At 45.1% G+C, this 18,395-nt stretch overlaps 1 protein-coding gene across 2 annotated transcripts in view; it reads right to left on the bottom strand.

Annotated features, from left to right (window-relative positions):
• The window catches only part of LOC119373832 (salivary cystatin-L2), a 56,363-nt gene that overhangs the window by 32,971 nt on the left and 4,997 nt on the right, over positions 1–18,395 (bottom strand). Inside the window, exons 3-5 of one of the 2 annotated variants that reach the window (XM_037643893.2) lie at positions 11,464–11,666; positions 8,459–8,566; positions 3,340–3,576 (exon numbers count right to left, since the gene is read on the bottom strand). In XM_037643893.2, coding sequence (XP_037499821.1) covers positions 3,493–3,576; positions 8,459–8,566; positions 11,464–11,655 — 384 coding nt within the window. In that variant the 5' untranslated portion in view covers positions 11,656–11,666 and the 3' untranslated portion in view covers positions 3,340–3,492. Of the gene's footprint in view, positions 1–3,339; positions 3,577–8,458; positions 8,567–11,463; positions 11,671–18,395 lie in introns of those variants that run through there. The other variant, XM_049411033.1, reaches the window with a different exon arrangement.

Raw genomic sequence — 18,395 nt, 5'->3', positions numbered from 1 at the left:
CCTTCACTCCTGCCGCAAGACCTCGGACTCCTCCATGGTGCCTTACTCAACCAAATGTCAACATTACAGTACCTGGCGTCCAGAAAAAAACGGATTTGTCGTCACCGGCACTTAAGCAGCTCACTTTACTTCTCTTGTACGAAAAGTACCAAGACTCCATCCACATCTACACTGACGGATCCGTGCTGCCGAACAGCTCAACCGGAGCAGTCGTGATACCAAGGTTGGTTACGACAATTAAATTCAAGACATCTCACGCCACAACATCGACGGCAGCAGAACTGGCAGCCCTTCATAAAGCGTTACAATTCGTCAATGAGCAACCGATGCACAAGTGGACTATTTTCTGTGACTCGAAGGCGGCACTACAATCTCTACTGTCAGCTTTACGCCGCGGGCCGCGCGAACAGCTGGTGCTAGAGATAGCAGAGATTATCCACCGCCTAACTAGGAAAGGACATCAAATCACCTTTCAGTGGTTACCAAGTCACTGCGGAATCATCGGCAATGAACGGGCCGATCAAGCTGCCCGCTCAGCCCACGCAGAAGACTACCGCTTTCTAGGACCGACGCTGCACGAAAGCTTCGTTTGCATGCTCGCCAACGCACGACATCACAATGGAATGAGCCACACTTCAAACATGATCGACTGCACTCATTTGACCCTACATTAAGTCTTCAAGTCCCATCAAGGCTTCGCCGAGCAGACGCGACCCTTTTGTGTAGGCTGTGGTTTGGGTGTTGCGTTTACCAACGCCTATGCTTTCCGCATTGGGATGGCCGACACCGCAGCCTGTGACCACTGTGGAAACGCAGAAACAATTAGACATATTTTTTGCGACTGCCCACTGTACAGTGCACAGCGACTAACTCTTTGCAACGTGCTGAACAAGTCGGACGACCGACCTTTGTCGGAGGAAAGAATTCTATGCCACCGACAAGACGCAACGTCACAGAAGAAGGCCACGCAAGCGCTACTGCGCTTCTTGCGATCGACCGGCCTTTTTGAACGATTGTAAGAAGAACTTCGTCCCTGTGTGTGTTGTTTTTTATCTTGTGTGTGTACATGCGTTTTTTTTCGTCCTCTTTTTTCCCTTCTCTCTCTCTAGACCCTCTTTCTTGCCCCTATTTCCCCTCCCCAGTGCTGGGTAGCAAACCAGATTCTAATATCTGATTAACCTCCCGGCATTCCTTTTTTCATTCTCTCTCTCTGTAATAATAACCAACGGCTCTGCGCCGCATTACACCACCATTTGGGACTAGCGGTCATCTGCAGACATGGACGAAGCCGCAGCGCAACACTGTCTTGCAGACTTCATTTTTTAAGGGAAATATTACTTAACTTCTATATAGAGCTTTGGGGAGTCACCATAGGATTTTGGTAGTTACGCATAGCGGTATACTCCTATGAACCATAATATAGCATATGATACCCGTCTGCGGAGACCATATGGCAGCGGAATAAAACTTAGAGAGCAAAAAGGAACAGGAAGTTGAAGGAAATGTATGCACGCACGCATGCACCTCACGAAGTGACGTTTATACGTGCGGCTTATTTTATATCATGAATGGTCATTAAATGAATAAATGAATGAATAAACTAAATGAATAAACAAGTAAATAAACAAATAAATCAGTCACTCAGCATTTACTATCCATTAAGATTGTCCTCGTCTCCTTGTCGCTTTCACGTCTGCAAAGCCAAGAAGGCCTGCCCGGATGTCCCCTTCGGCATCGCAGCCTATGACATCAACCTTGACATCGCACAATCTGCCTACAACGATTTGGAAATTCAAGCCGGCAGTTTCACCCGACTAGGGGTGCTGACCAAGATGGATGACTACATCGGTGGCTCCGTCTCGACCTTCCAAGAGTGCATGAACGCGGCTTGAGAAATTCATCTGCGTCTTTCCTCTCCAAAGGCAACTCATCGGATTTGTCGTGTGACCACATCACCTCACTGTGTTAAAACACGGCAAATATGTGCAAGCGTTCCTACATAAAAAGATCATAGAAATATGGACTGCGTTAAATGATTAACTAGAATGGCACGCAAGTGCAACAGTATGAAGCGCTGAACAACCTAATAACCTGAACAACAAAGGACGCGGGAAAGAACGCAACACTCCTACTCTGACTGCCTTCTTTTGTTTCCTCAGGTTATTCCTCATCGCGCTGATAATCTCGAGGACATGGGTTCGATTACCGGTTACGTCGGGCGCAATTCAATGGCGAGAACCCCCCTGTACAATGAATTACAAGCGGGTTTAAAAGCTCCAGGTACTCAGAAGTCTTCCCGAATCCCCAGCTATTATGTGACTCCTAATCATGTCCTGATCTGCAATGTGTTCTTTTGTTTATAAAATGTATTTCCAGTTTTCTTCGTTTCACTGACACCCTTCCAATGCCGTTCAATTTACAGCCAATTCCCCTCAGTGCATTCAGCCAAATTACCAGGAATGACCCTTTAACCAACCACTCTGGTCCACATGAATGTTAAGACCAGCTCTGACCAGTCAGTCCTGCCCCAGCAATGGGTGCAGGGCTGACTGGCGTCGTTGAGGGAGGAGAGGCCGGTGTGCCGATACGGGCGAGTCAAAAGTACAGGGGGAACAATTAGCAAACAAAAGAAAGGAAAATACACCTCTGGCGGCACCGCGCGGTAAATATTATTTTCTTATTCCATTTTAGGGATCTTACCCGGCAGAATGTTTAGACATACCAAATAAAAAAATTTTCAGGCTGAGACCGGCTTAGGGGTGTGCTCCGTTAATCTGGCGGGAAAAAAGTGTTCCTGCGGATATTTTCATTATACCAGAAGTGCTTAACCTATGAGTCGCTTAAATAACTAAGGGTAATCTGTTTTGTCGGATAATTTGCGATACATCACCAAGCTAATCTAATCTGGACGATGGGCTCAACATGACGATGTGTTGCAGTGTGGAGAGCAACAAATGAGGTTCTTCAAAAGCTGAGCTGTATAAAATTGTTTAATTCTTGAACATCGAATTTTCACTGCTAGACGATTTCATATGTTTATTTGTCGTGCAGATTACGTCCGTGTCACTCGGTAATATCGATAAAAATATGTTGTTACACCACGTGTCTCATAATAAAAAGAATTGCACAGCATGAGGTTCGGGTAATCCTAAGAATCCTCTGTGTAAAGTTTGTGTAAAAGGAGCTGTGAGAGTGAGAGATCAAATGCGATACTTTTATCACCAAAAAACTAAAGCTCGTTGACTTCTACGTGTACCTGGTAGGAAAGTGGAAGGGCGCAGATACTTTCCAGGTGGAAGGAGCGATCTTGCGGCCCACCAAAGCAGTGAAGGTTCAATTTCAATTTAAACACCCAGTTTTTTTCACGGAGTTTTATTGAAATGATTGCGTATACAGCGTGAGAAGCAAAGCTTCAATTCGAGTTTTTTTTTAAATGTAGATAGCCAGCTCCCTCGTGTAGACGGCTTCATTGTCCCTGTGAGTCCGTGTGCGTTACTCGTGGCACCTGAACGATGTCACCTCCCGGTAGTTTTCCCATGGGCGCTCGTAGATTATCGCAGTGCAGGCTGCGGAGGCCTGTGACGAGATAGGCAGTATGTAGGTTGGACACTATGTGCGATAAAAGGAATGTAAAGTGGCTCGTGGGTTAAGTTCACCGCATGAACAATATTTCACGGGAATGTCCGCTTCACAGGTTGGCTACTCATTCTAATTTAAGGGTCATGCTCTATTCAAAACACTAGCATGTGCTTATGGACTCCACATGCCACCTTGAAGCTACGTCGCGCTGCAGTCATTCGCTGTCGAGAAGAATAATTACAGGCTGTTCGGTTCCTCAGCACTGCACATATGTCTGAAATTGTAGTTGTGCTTTAGCGAACAGCATAAAGACTGTTTAAAGGCCAACTCCGGCGATTTTTCGAGGTCGATGGATCTCAATGAAATTCGCTGGGTACGTTCCTTTGAAAGTTTCCGTCATTTATGCCAAACCACAGGCTTGTGACACGCGCCGATTGTTTGCAAATGAATTTTAAAGATTGTCTGCAAACGCCCTCCCGGTTTCCCACAATTATTGGCAACATTGCGTCTGTGACGTCAATATTGTTAAGGCGACGGAAGTGACGCAGCAGAGGGCACCGCTAACTGTCAGTATCAGACGCGGCACTGTCAGTCGCAGACACTACAGCTGATGCGCGGCGTGCTCACCTCTCCACTGTGCTCCTGCTCGTCCCGGCTGTCACAGTTTTCATACTCCGCGCCGGCGTGACCGGCATGCCTTGCACGACTTCCGGTTCGTAAGAACTACTACGTCATACGGAGACAGTACACTCGGTTGGGTTTCGGTTTCGGTAATGCGCCTTTTTGCTAATTAAAAATTATTTTCGAATTTGCTCAGCATTTCTGCTATCGGGCGCGTGACAAGAGTGTCTCGGGAACATAAAAGCACCATTACCCTGACATGGTGAAAAAATCGCCGGAGTTGGCCTTTAAGCTCACAACAATGAGCCTCAAAGCGCCGTGTCCATGCTGTTGAAAATACTATGCACTCAAGGTTTTTAATTTGAAGGGTGTCTTTGCAGACCAAAGGCACCTTGGCCATTTTTGTCTATCTATCTATCTATCTATCTATCTATCTATCTATCTATCTATCTATCTATCTATCTATCTATCTATCTATCTATCTATCTATCTATCTATCTATCTAGCCGCCTTGGTCTGGACGCTGTCGTGGTCGTCTCCTGAAATGGGCGCATACCAAAGTAGAAAAATGCTTACATGAGCGTATTCGGAACACGATTAACAGTTCATGACATGAATAACGTGAAATGTCTGTCGGGTACGTCATGAAACCCTTTTTCTTAGTCAACCGTGGCACTTAACCGCTTACCATGGCGCTTTTGAATGTGGGTATGTGCCACTCGTAATTCTGAGTCTATCAACTCGGGAACAGCAAGAACACACTTTGGGAATGTCCACACGATAGCGATAACGAGCCCGTGTCCGAGAAAATACATATAGACACAAATAATAAAGATTGTGTTTCCAGGTGGATTCGAGCCCAGGCCATCTGCGTGGCAGTCACGTATTCTACCACAGAGATATGCCAGTCGTTCGACCTGCATCGGAGAAAGCCCCTGTACATGCGTCATATCGGGGCAACGTCAATCGTGGTTGCAGTGACGGCTATCCACTTACATCAATATGCAATAAAAGATTACATATGTACTCCTCTGTCTCCATAAGCTATATACAGCCGTTGCTCGACCCCCGAGAAATAAGGCACAACCGATATTTATGATGTGCACATCATCGCACTGACTTGTACGCTGACTTGTACGCTCTAACGTAACTGCCGACCAGAGTTGCCAGTTCCGCTTATAATAAGCGGATTTGGGCTTCCTTTTCGCCGAGACCCTTGTAGAATTCTGCAGTTCCTTCTCGCGTTCTTTAGAGCTTATCTGAATTTTTCCAGAATGTAGTTAATTTAGTGATCAGCACTTCATCTCGGACTGTGTAAACTTTTCTCGGAGATACGAAACATGCTGCACTATGGGTCTGAAAAGGGACACAATGACGTGCTCCTGCGGTAACCAAGTCATTGCGGCATTGCCGGCAACGAGCACGCCGATGAAGTTGCCAGAAAAGCACAGGCAGAAACAAACCTGGTTTCTATATCTTCATCAATTAGTGACGCGGCTCGACACTTAAGTAAGCTGACGCAGAACATGACACTGCAGAAGCGGCAAACGTCGCAATTCACATACCACCGATTACATTCTCTCGGCCCAGTAGTAGCCGCAGTCGTAGAGACGACTGTGGCTGGTGTACTTTGTCTTTCTTGGGAGGGACACACAGCGTTGTGCCGTCTGCGTCTGGGTAGAGGATTAACGAACGCCTAATAATTTAGGATCTAGATGGCCGACAACGACGATTGCAACGACTGTGCTGTCGAAGAAACTTTTGAGCCCCTCTTGGGTTAGTGCCGGACTTACGCAATCGAGAGGCATCACCTCCGTACTGCTCTAAATAACCTGGAAGGAAGCGTTTTCACCGTCGAGAAGATATTGGACCATGGAACTACCCATCACAGTTCCGAAAGGCAACAAAAGCGCTGCTGCGTTTTCTTCAGGATACCGGACGGATTCGCCGTCTGCGATATCAAACGAGAAACTCGTAGATGGCAACAGCGACTCTTATCTCCTCCTCTCTAATTTTTCTTCCCTTTCCCCAGTGCAGGGTAGCCTACCGGGCTCAACCCTAGTTAACCACCCTGCCTTTCTTTTGTCCTTATTCCCTCAACAAGTGCCATTAATCGTGCACTGGTCATATTATGTGAGGAAAGTAAAATGGACGAAAGTACGGTGACTAATAAGGATTGTATAGGGAACGTTGATTGTACTGTTTCAAGCGTATTGTAACAGTTGTGGTATATATTTGAAGAAAGTAATGTGGACGAAAATACGGTGACTAATACGGTGACTAATAAGGAAGGTATAGAGACGTTCATTGTACTGTTTTAAGTGTATTGTAGCAATTGTGATATATATGTGAAGTAAGTAAAGTGGCCAAAAATACGGTGACTATTACGGTGACTAATAAGGAAGGTAGAGGGAACGTTGATTGTACTGTTTTAAGTGTATTGTAACAATTGTGATATACGTATATGTGAAGAAAGTTAAATGGACGAAACTGCGGCGACTAATAAGGAATGTATGGGGAACGTTGATTGTACTGTTTCAAGCGTATTGTAACAGTTGTGGTATATATTTGAAGAAAGTAATGTGGACGCAAATACGGTGACTAATACGTTGATTAATAAGTAAGGTATAGGGAACGTTGATTAAAGTGGACGAAAAGACAACTTGTGTCTGTCAGGGACCGAACCTGCGACCTTCGGATGGTTCACAGGAGGTCGCAGGTTCGGCCCGTGCCAGTGGTGAGTAGTCTTTTCGTCCACTTATCTTTCTTCACACTATATGACAATTATTACAATACACTTAAAATAGTACAATCAACGTTCTCGATACCTTTCTTGGTCTCAGTATACCCTGGTTTTCGTTAAGATTGTGTAAAATAATGAAACGGGCCCTAGTAATTTTCCTTCCTTTCTTTATATTAGTTTAACTGCGGTTCACATGAAGCGCACTCGCAGAGGACTCCCCGACTCACCTCGAATGGCAATTGCGCGGGTGGTTAACTATCTGGGGCCTACGAAATTCTTACTCAAGGTCAAATTAACAAGCTAGGGTCAACAAAACGACTTCACTTTTTCCGAAGATTGCGTCACACACACTTTATTTTTTTCGCCCAAAGTATTCCTTCATAACATACATGGCGCTAAGCCCAATGAGCAGCTGATGAGCGACCATTTTTTTAACGTATGGACTTTTGTGGAACCTTCGCTACCAAGTACACTTACCTTAAGCAAAACGAGGCGAAGCCGAGTGGACGCATCGCCACGCTCCGCTTACTCTGATTTACAGCTGAGCCAGATATACATTGTACGGACCACAACTCTTGCGATTATTCTGCGCTAGGCCAGACGCGCCTCGACAATGCCTGTCTCCTAAACCTGGCGTCGCCGCAGACGATGCATTTAGTGTTTCTCACTTAGTGAAATATTTTATTTCCGCAAATATATTATGCGTACTTTCAAGAGAAAAAAAAAAACAGGTATGTCTTTCTTCACTAGCGGAAAAAAAAGTAATTCATTACTTCGAAGCGCCAAGTGTGAAGCTCAGTTGCAGAGCGATGCATACCCTGGTGGTTGAAACTTGAATTTGTCCAGGCTTCAAATCAATGTCACGGTCACGCAAAGTTTATACAATAAGTTTTACATGCGCGAGATTGAAGCAAATTATAATTCCAAGCAACTTTATCTAATTTTGTGGAAAAATCGGTTAACAAGCACCGCGAATTTAAAGAACTAAGCCTATCGGAGGCGGATGAGTGACCTATACGTCTCATCATCATTCACATGGGGGTTGAAGCGCCGCTCAAGGAGCCCGCATAGACACGAGCACCAGATTGACCTCTAGTTTTGCGGTATGGAACTTTACGAAAAAATTCAAGTGAAAGCGCTGGGCATAAACTCAGTTGGGTGGAAGGGATTAGCGCTTTTGCAGCAGCTGAAAGCTTAAGTTTGTGCATATCAGTGTCAGGTGCTTTCTTGCTGTTTACCTCATAGAGAATATTACACAAGTGAAAACACGGCAATCGACAGAAAATCGCTTACACCGCCTCAACATTCATTAGGTTTAGGTGTTCTATTAAGAACCCGGGAAAATTGGCTAATACTGAGATGTTTCAGATTGCCTGGGATCATTTCTGCTAGAAAAAATACCACCTCTAGGCAATCAAACGTAGCTTCAGTCCAAATATTTTGCAGTCTCAAAATTCTCGAAAAAAGGTGGATGTAATTAGCGTTCATTTTCTGATTACGCAGCACATTTCTTACCTGATTAGTTGTAGGTTTGCAGAACTCGCTGGAGTAGGGACCATCCGCGGTGGCACAGTTGGAGGGGGCAGTCTCGAATAACAACTTGTAGTTGACTCCAGCGACAACCTGTCGGAGCAGTTGAAGAATGCTAATATTTTACCGTCACCATTTCATTTTTGCGCTCCCTTGAGACGCATGCATGAGAGGGGCTAAATTTCCTCAGTGATCTGTGGCACATGTCTGCCTACCACGATTCGTGGTATGCAGGTATGCGCCACACTTGATTCAGATTCTATATCAACCGACCATCCGCAAGAACGTACTTGGGAAATATTCACACGATAGCGTTAAGGAGTCCATGTCGCAACAGGCAGAAATACTAAAAATCGCGGGTCCAGCTGGAATCGCACGCAGGCATTCTGCATCATAGTCGAGTATCCCAACACCGAGCCGCACCAGTGCTCCAAACTGCTTCGTAAAGAGACCTTACTCAGTCGGAGCAAAGTTAGTTGGTCGTTGCAGGATCGGCTAACCGCTGTGATAGCAGTGTAACAAGCATTACAAATGTACTCCCAAGACTCAGCAACTAGACGAACGTTGTTCAACCTCGGATGAATACGCCATCGACCGCTACTCACGAAACACACCTCATCGAACCGTAGCGCGCACTTTGTTTCGATAAAACTGACCTATGCGTTCTAATGTGATTGCCGATATGACATCAGACCTTCGAGGCGCCAGTGATGTCGGCCTCGCTGTAAAGCACTCGATATGGCCGGAACTACTCAATTTACCTAACAACGTCGATCAACCTTATAACGCTTGGCCCGCAGCAAAAAAAGAAAAAAAATGCGTTATACGCAGCTACTTGCTGACTGATTCGCATCATGTCGATTCCCACAATACGTGGGATCTGTGAGAATTTTTCTTACGAGTGATCATAGTGTAAGAGAAATACGCAATCAATCCTGACAACCGGCACATCGCTGGCGAGGGTGGCCAGCAAATAACAAACACATGTCGTGTTTGTTATTTGCAGTAGTTCCAGCCGATATACGAGAGCCTGTCGCGTTTTCTGTGTCAATATACGAAGAATAAATGCCACTGTCAAATACTAGCTAGAGTTTGTACGTGATTTGCTACAACTGATAATTCGCTAGATCAGTGTCCGTTGTTGTAGTACCAGTGTATTTTGAGGAAGATAAGCAACTGTCGTTAAAGAACTACGTTATTCATGTTTGTTATTAGCGGTATTTACTTTACTAAGCAGTTGTCCCTGAAGGCAGTTGTTTGGGCTCCTCAAATTGGCTCATTCAAGGTTGCATCCCACGCACAACGCCAGCAATAAAAGCCTAGAAGGAAACGCGTGCTGCTTTCGCTCGTTTCTCGGTGCCTAGCTAACGTTTTCTCAATGTGCAGAATGAAAACTTGTTTATTGTCGATATTAAATAAACGCAACTTCACTGTAATGTGCACAGAATGTCCTAGTTGGCGTATTTCTTAGTTCGTGTTCGGAGATTAGAAGTTTTACTATTAAGCATATAGTCATCTTTCGGTGTTTTTTTGACACTATTGAGCTTCCTTGCAAATGCTTTGTTTCTTTTTTCATTACATTAGCTGTTGTAGAACATTACGCGTAAATTATTGCGCGAGGTCGCCAGGAATAAGCGCTTGTGAACACGTGTATAAAAGCGTAGCAGCGGAAAAATAAAAGAAAATTGAAAAAACGAACACTGGGCAGTATCGTTGACACAAGTAAAGACGCAGTTCAATTGACGCAGAAAGGACCGGGCTATTGCCATTCATCTTTTTCACGATGCCCCGGCGGATGCGCCCTTCCCCTAGCGGAAAATTCACGAAATGTCTTTTTATCTCGGAGGCTTTGCTTCTGCCAATACCAGCTGTCCCGGCACGTGCAAGGCCATACCAAAACGGCAGAGGGCAGCAGAGGAAAATGAAATGGGTGGATTGCCACAGAAACTGACCATATCGAAGGGTTCTTACAAAACAAAAGAAGGCAGCAAGCTGTTCTGTCTTTCCTTGGTTTGTTTTTGTCCGTCTATACCTTGTATCATGAAGATGACGAAATAGTTGCCACATGTGACTATTACATAGAGGCGGCACTGAAAGTGTCAGCCAGCGCAGTTTTGGATATAAAAGAACAAAAACGATTCACCTGACCTCAAAATAAAAAAAATACGATCGCGCGAGCTGATCGCAGCTGATTGAGCGAGCTGATACGTAATTGAATACAATGTCATATTTATTTCTGACATTTCCTCATTTGAACGCTTCAGCTTCAAATTTAAAACCGAGTGCGCCGCAGACACCCCGAACGTAACAGATCATTAGCATAGATTGAAGCATGATTATGACTACTATAAGCATAGGAATTTCAAGATATCATTCTTTATTTTAAACAAATGCAGTGTTCTTGAGGTACAGCGCAATACTCAAAAGCTAGAATGCTAGGCAAGCTAAACGTGTAAGACTACTATTATAAAGGTACATTCACACCGAAGGCGGGGCGGCAAAGCGGCGAAGCGGGCTTTTCAAGGCGGCGAGGCGGCGAACGCGCGTACCTGTTCAGACCGCATGGCTCTCTTGGCTGCCCGCGCGGCTTTAGCGCACGTGTCGCTATCACGTGGTACGGCTTCTCCCAAAGAGACACCTGCACCACCGCCGCGCCATCGCCGCAGCGCGTTCTGATTGGCTGCGGCAAAGCGGCGAGTAGCGGCGAGCGGCAAAAAATTGGTCCGAGAGCGATCGGACCTGCCGCCTCGTTTTCCGCCCCGCTTTCGCCGCCTGGAGAGGAGGTTTTGCCGCTTTTCGCCTCACCGCTTTGCCGCTTTGGCCGCCCCGCCTTCGGTGTGAATGAGCCTTAAGAGTTGAAGGGCCGAAGTACGTTGTCAGAGTATCACTCGCCTTTAAAGCAGCAAAAAACAACAAGAATACTTTACCTACTTTGATAAAAATCAACAAACAGGCAATCATTTGTCTAGTTGTCACAAAATTTCGCTCACCTGTGTCTGCACTTTGAGCAGCCTCAGGACTGTGTTGTAGTTAGGCTGGCCAGTTGTCTGTTGAGCAATCGCAAAGTGCGCGAGTTGCAAATACTTTGGGTCACTCGATGGGTTCTGCTCGGTCCAACCGCCTGTCATCATTGCGGAACATTGTGCGGCGACCGCGATTAGGACGAAAAGTGCAGCCTTCATGTCTGTAGCAGCTGTAAAATAAAAGCGTTCGTGAGCCCGTTTCTCGATATCCTTGACCGCAGCTGAACCGTCAAAACATTGTCCGCTATATTTATAGCAGGGCCTGTTCAAAGGTACGCCCACTGAAGGTAGATAATTGTTGTATCTGAAGGTGGCCTCCCATATGATGATCGGTACTGCGGTAGGCATACGTCACAGCGAACAGATAAGATACTATTATGCTTCTGGGTCGCCAAGATAACTAACTTATAGAGAAGATTTGATGCGCGCATGTCCGCAACCAGAAGGAGCGTGCAATGCCCTATTTCTCAGTGCCATTCTGAATTGCCCTATTTGGTGACATCCCATTTTACCGTGTCGTGATAGTAATAATAACACTAATATAGCCAGGGCTTCACGTACGAAATCCAAAATATTAACATGAGCTATGCCGTAGTGGAGGGCTCCCAAAATTTCGGCCACCTGGACTTCTGTAGCCTGCACCTATATCTAACTACACGGGCCTACAGCATTTCGCCTCTATCGAAATGCGACCGGCACGGCCAGGACAGAAGCCATTACGTTCGGGTCAGCATCCAAGCTCCGTAACCACTGTCCCACCGTGGAGGCTGCTTAGTAAATGCACTCTCAGCACAAAATAACTTGCTATGACAAGTATTACTGCTTGACTCAACGAAACTATAATACGACGACATGTCGTGTTATCGTAATATAACGGTAGTCGCACTACTTATTGCTTCCCAGTTTGTGATGTGTGCGCTTGGGTTTGTGTGCACACTACGATGTGCATTGAGAATAACATGGAACGATATTAGTTCGCCCTATGTTTTGTTGGCGATATACAATCATTTGAAAGACTTACTCAGTTATGTGGAAATGCCACATAAATAGCTCAACGTAGGAAGATTATGGTGTGCCAACAGGCGGGATCAAGCAATAACGAATGATCGGAACACCAATGCACGAAAGATGAGAACAAAGGGAAACCTAAAAACAAGAAGTATTGATTCGCACAATATGCTTAAAATACAAATGGTGATACCAATCGCACAGTGCTGGGCAGTATCGAAGACAAATGTGTCTTAGATACTATCTTAGGTACTCTTTGGGTATCTTGTATCTGTATCGCGATACGCCTAGTAAAACGAGTGTCTGTATATGTATTTCCGATACATTCAATAATGTATCGTGTATCTTAAGATACAGGATACGGCCATCGCAAAACTACCGTGTGAAACAATTTTCACTGGCTGAACTGCGCTTCTTAAGCTCGTACTGGCGCCACAAAGCCACCTAAATAAAACTAAGGACAGCGACATAATTTATCTTTGCGGCAGAGTCTTCTAATGAGAGCAGGCGATGAGGTCTGCGCACTGCTATTGGTGGAGCAGAGTCACGTGGCAGCGCTCGCGCAGTCACGACAGAAAAAACGCCAGGCCTGCGCTGAAAGCGCAGCACAGTCACAGCGAAAGCTGGAAGAGCGGCATTTCTAGAGCCCGTTATAAACTCTCCTGTGGCTACTAATACAGGTACATTAGCAACGTACCCACTACGCAACAAAGCGTAATTTTTGGGAAGTTGGGAAGCACACAGCACGACATTATTCGTTGTTCTGCGGAGAAGCGAGGTACCATATGTAAGCGATTATGTGCAGTTTGTTGATGCGGCGGTTGATGACGATGAATAATTATGGTTGCCCCCTTTGTAATGGGTTGGAAGCTTTAAACGACCCACTAGTTACGTAACGCATATTGTGTGACGCCCGGTCGTTATTTAACTGTCCCACCACGCTTTATAACACACTTTAACCAGAGAAACGTAGAGCGAGAGAGAGAGAGAGAATTGACTTTATTGAGACCCTGAGGAAATGCATCATGGGAGCCTTATGGGCTTCCTTGGCAACCAACAGAAGTGCACTTGCGAGGAACCCACTACGCTATAAATCATTGTAATTTTTGAGAAGTAGGGCAGTAGGCACTGTGCCATTTTTCGTCATTCTACAGACAGCCGTGGTACCTGCTAAACGCATGTAAGGCATTAAGCGCACTTTGTTGATGCTGTGCGTGATGACGATGAAGAATTATGGAAGAGCTCTTTGTAATGGGTTGGAAGCATTCAACAACCTACTCGTTGCGCAACTCGCATTCTGCGACGCCTGGTTACAGAATTCGCGTTGTGCGACGCTTGGTGCTTATTCTACTCTTTTACCACGCTATATTGCATATGCTAATGTGGTTCCTTCCCGACATGAAGCCTGTATAGGACCTTTTTGCAAAGCAGTTTCAAGCAGCGGCATGGCTCAGAGGTTGAATACTGGGCTCCCACGCAGAGGGCCCAGGTTCGAACCTCGTTCCATCCTGGAATTTTTTTCTTATTTAGTTTTTTTTCTTATTTCGAGCGATACTGGTTACGCACACCGGCGGCGGCGGCGGCGGCGGCGGACAACTACGGCACCAAAAACGGCCGGTGAAATGATCTCATAACAGCTTTCGCTGTAAAAAATTCGGCATATCCCACGAATTGTGCGAATCGATGTAATGGGAAGCAGCCAGCAAAGAGCTGCATACATCGCCTTGTTTGTCTTTGACCCAAATGAAATCATTCATGCCATGGCATCTAGTCCACCATATATCGCATGTTTGCCATGCACGCATGCATGCACAATCTAGTGTACACCATGCCAATGAAACGCATATTCTGGTATATATAATGCATGACCTGTCGCTTATGTTCATCACGCACTCGTGTGATGCCATACCAATTTTGGTATATATCACGTTAACAAAACGGCCGGAAGTGCACCATGACAGTGGCATGTAAATCATACCGTACATGACATGCATAACATGATTCGCATGTTAAGACCCCTCATTTATGTTCGTCATACAGTCACATCGCGCAATACAAATTTCGGTGTATATCAAAGGAGCGAAATGGCCGCGAGTGCACCAGAGGTAGAGCATGTAAATCATGCCATACATGACATGAATATTATGGTTTTTCATGTTACCACCTGTCACTAATGTCCATCATACAGTCACATCGCACAATACCAATTTTGGTGCATATAAATCTAGCGAAACGGCCAGGATTGCACCATGAGCGCGGCATGTGAAGCATGACGTACATAACCTGCATGTCATGATTTTTATGTTACCACCTCTCATTTACGTTCGTCATGCAGTCGCGTCGCGCAATACCAATTTTGGTGTATGTCAAGCAAGCAAAACGGCACGAGCGCGTCATGAGCATGACATGTAAATCATGTCGTGCATGTCATGCATGACATGATTTTCATGTTACCACGACTCATTTACCTTCGTCATACAGTCGCTTCGCGCAATACCAATTTTGGTTACATCAAGCTAGCGAAGCGGCCGCGAATGCATCATGAGCGTGGCAAATAAATCATGACATACATGACATGCATGTCATGGTTTTCATCTTACCAACTGTTATTCATGTTCTTCATACAGTTACATCGCGCAATACCAATTTTGGTGTATATCAATCAAGTGAAATGGCCGCTAGCGCATCATGAGCGTGGCATGTAAATCAGGTCGTACATGACTTGCATGTCATGATTATCATGTTACCACGTCTCACTTACGTTCGTCATACAGTCGTGTCGCGTAACACCAATTTTGGTGTATATCACGCAAGCGAAACGGACGCGAATGCACCACGAGCGTGGCATGTAAATCATGACATACATGTCATGGATGTCATGGTTTTCATGCTACCGCTTGTTATTCATGTTCTTCATAAAGTCACATCGCACAATACCAATCTTGGTGTATATCATTCTAGCGAAACGGCCGCGAGTGCGCCATCAGCGTGGCATGTAAATCATGTCATACATGACATACAAATCACGATTTTCATGTTACCACGTGTCAGTTATGTTCGTCATACAGAAATGTCTCGTCATACCAGTTTTCGTATGTATCCCTTCATTTAAACGGCCGCGAGCGCCCCGAGACCATGTCATGTAAATAATGCTGCACATGACATGCGCGTCATGATTTGCATGTTAGGACCTATCATTATGTTCGTCATGAACTGTTGTCACGACGTACCAATTTTGGTATATATGAAATTAACGGAACGGCCGCAAGAGCCCAAAGGCCGTGGAATGTAAATCATGCTGTTCATGACATGCGTGTCATGATTTTCATGCTTTGACCTGTCATTTATGTTCGTGATAAGGCCATGTTATGACACACCAATTTTGGTATACATACGATTAACGGAACGGCCAGGGAGCCCAAAGGCCGTGGAATGTAAATCATGCTGTTGATGACATGCGTTTCATGATTTTCATGATATGACCTTTCACTTATGTTCGTAATAAGGCCATGTTATAACACACCAATTTTGGTATACATCCGATTAACGAAACGGCCAGGAGAGCACAAAGTCGTAGGCGGATAGATAGATAGATAGATAGATAGATAGATAGATAGATAGATAGATAGATAGATAGATAGATAGATAGATAGATAGATAGATAGATAGATAGATAGATAGATAGATAGATAGATAGATAGATAGATACGCTCAAAGTCGCAGAAGTTCGCTCAGAAATGCTTCGCATTTAAAAGCGCGCGAACGTCAACGCCGAGCCCACGTAGTTTTAGATGCGACGCATGTCTTCCTCGGGGGTATGCAAGGCGGCGTTGTAATCCGCAGGCGCCGTGGTAGTCCGCACTCACACTACGCATGCGCGCCTCTCCTCCTTCCCTCTCTCAGAGATCTGTGCTTTACTTTCTACACTTCTGTAGCAACACCTTGCGCTAATCCTGCGGTCTCGCTTTTGCTTTCGCGGCGCATGCGCTACTCTCTGCGCTACTCTCCTCCTCTAAGCGGTTAGAGCGCAGCGCGCGTTCAGTGCAGCGCTTGCTTTGGTTGACCCAGCTTGACCCCATTGGTGCTTCCGATGAAGCGTGACGGAAGCAACAGTCCCGTCAGTGAGTGTGCTGACGCAAGCACGCGTCAGCATCAGCCCAATTGCGTCCACTCAAGACAAAGCTGCGAAGCGAAGGGCAGCGAACTACCATTCATGCATTGATCACGTGTGCACCAGTTTCAAGATCAACCCACCCAAGAGCAACCACAAAGCCATCCTCATCAAAGCAAAGTGCACACCTCAAGTACTAGATGCTGCTCAATACAGACTTTTGTTAACCGTTTCACCTTCGTCTAGAACGTTAATAACACCGTTACTAACGATCCGAGCTCGGTAGCATGCCCAACGAACGCCAACAGAACGCGATCGTGCAAGTGCTACGGCTTCGCATCGCCTCATGGTCCTATTTAGCGGTGTAAATTTTTGTTATTTCGATTTTTTGCTCTCTTTAGCTGTGTCAGATCCATGACACTTTTTCTTAGTCACGGTCCTGCGCCGCGTACTCCAATGAGTGCATAAAATTATCATGTCGCTGTAGTGTCGTTATTGAGGATTCTTTTGCGCAGTGTTTCGTTACGGAATCTGAAGCATGCAAGAATGGGGTTGCTTTGCGTCTCATGGCTTTCACACACCAGCGATATGAAGGACCTCGTGGATGTAGGCTTGCCTTACATGCGATGACACTGACTTATATGCAAATAAGGTTGTAAGAACTATAGCACGTACCACTGATACCGACGCTAGATCTATTAGAACAAGCCTTTACTTAACAAAAATATTTCGGTGTACCGTATCTTTTTCTTCCTGTTATCTGTATTCAAAGAGTTTTGAAGTCATAATTTGATTGTTAGCACGAATGCTTTCTTGGCTGTTCTTCTTTTGCATTCCTTGGAGACCTAGGTCTCTATTTGCTTTGCTCTGTTGTGGTCTCTGCAATGTATATTTTGTAACATGCTGCCAAAATATGCACATTGCTTCATTTTTACTTTCAAATGTCTGCCTTATCTCTGCTACACTTTACAGAATTATGCTTCACATGAGTTTGATTTTCTGTCAAGGTAATTTCAAAAAATAGATATATGATTATGTGGGCGTGTCTAGAGTATACAGTACCAAACATTCTGCTTACCAATAAAGAGCTAAATTGATTTTGCATTATAATAATGGAAATTATTAGTATCCATTATAAAAGTGTTATATGAGGAATTCGAGAAAATGTTATACCATATTTTCCTGATGAGCGTCCTAACCCGTCGTTTCAGACAATTTTACATAAGCACTGACATTTATATAGTCTTACCTTCACTGTTAAGTTGACAATACTTCATACTTAATCGTTACAGCTATTAGGGGTCCAACCCGTATCGTGTTCCTCTACTTATTCCTCTACTCCCTGTGTTCCTCCACTGCGCTTGTCCCCGTCCGCTTGTCTTCCGTCTTCTCTAACGCACAGTTACATCGATCATGAATCACCAACTGGCCCAATCGTCCACTTTGATCCTCTACTTATTCATCGTAGGCGTTCTATAAGAAACTCCCTCTCTATTTTACTAATGTCTGTTTTCCTTTTCTAGGCCTCCCTGAATTTTTTATACTATTACTAATTGCCAGATAATCAGAGCTGTAAGTGACAATAGCGCGAATAGCGGCCATGTCCTGCGACGCCTTGTGCAACTATACTGCTACGTGTTCTTATTTCTTTATTTTTGTGTGACTGGGTTTAACCCGCCAAAATACGTTAGCACCACTCGGCGCAAGCCGCGCCAATGTTTGGGAAGCTTCGCGATTCATTCCAATTGTTCTGTTGAAATTACGCGCAGGACGCGAATAG

This window comes from Rhipicephalus sanguineus, chromosome 11, assembly GCF_013339695.2.
Source record: "Rhipicephalus sanguineus isolate Rsan-2018 chromosome 11, BIME_Rsan_1.4, whole genome shotgun sequence".
In the NCBI taxonomy this organism is placed as follows: Eukaryota; Metazoa; Arthropoda; class Arachnida; order Ixodida; family Ixodidae; genus Rhipicephalus; species Rhipicephalus sanguineus.
Note: the sequence above shows the minus strand (reverse complement) of the source record. Positions and strands in the feature narration are given on the sequence as shown.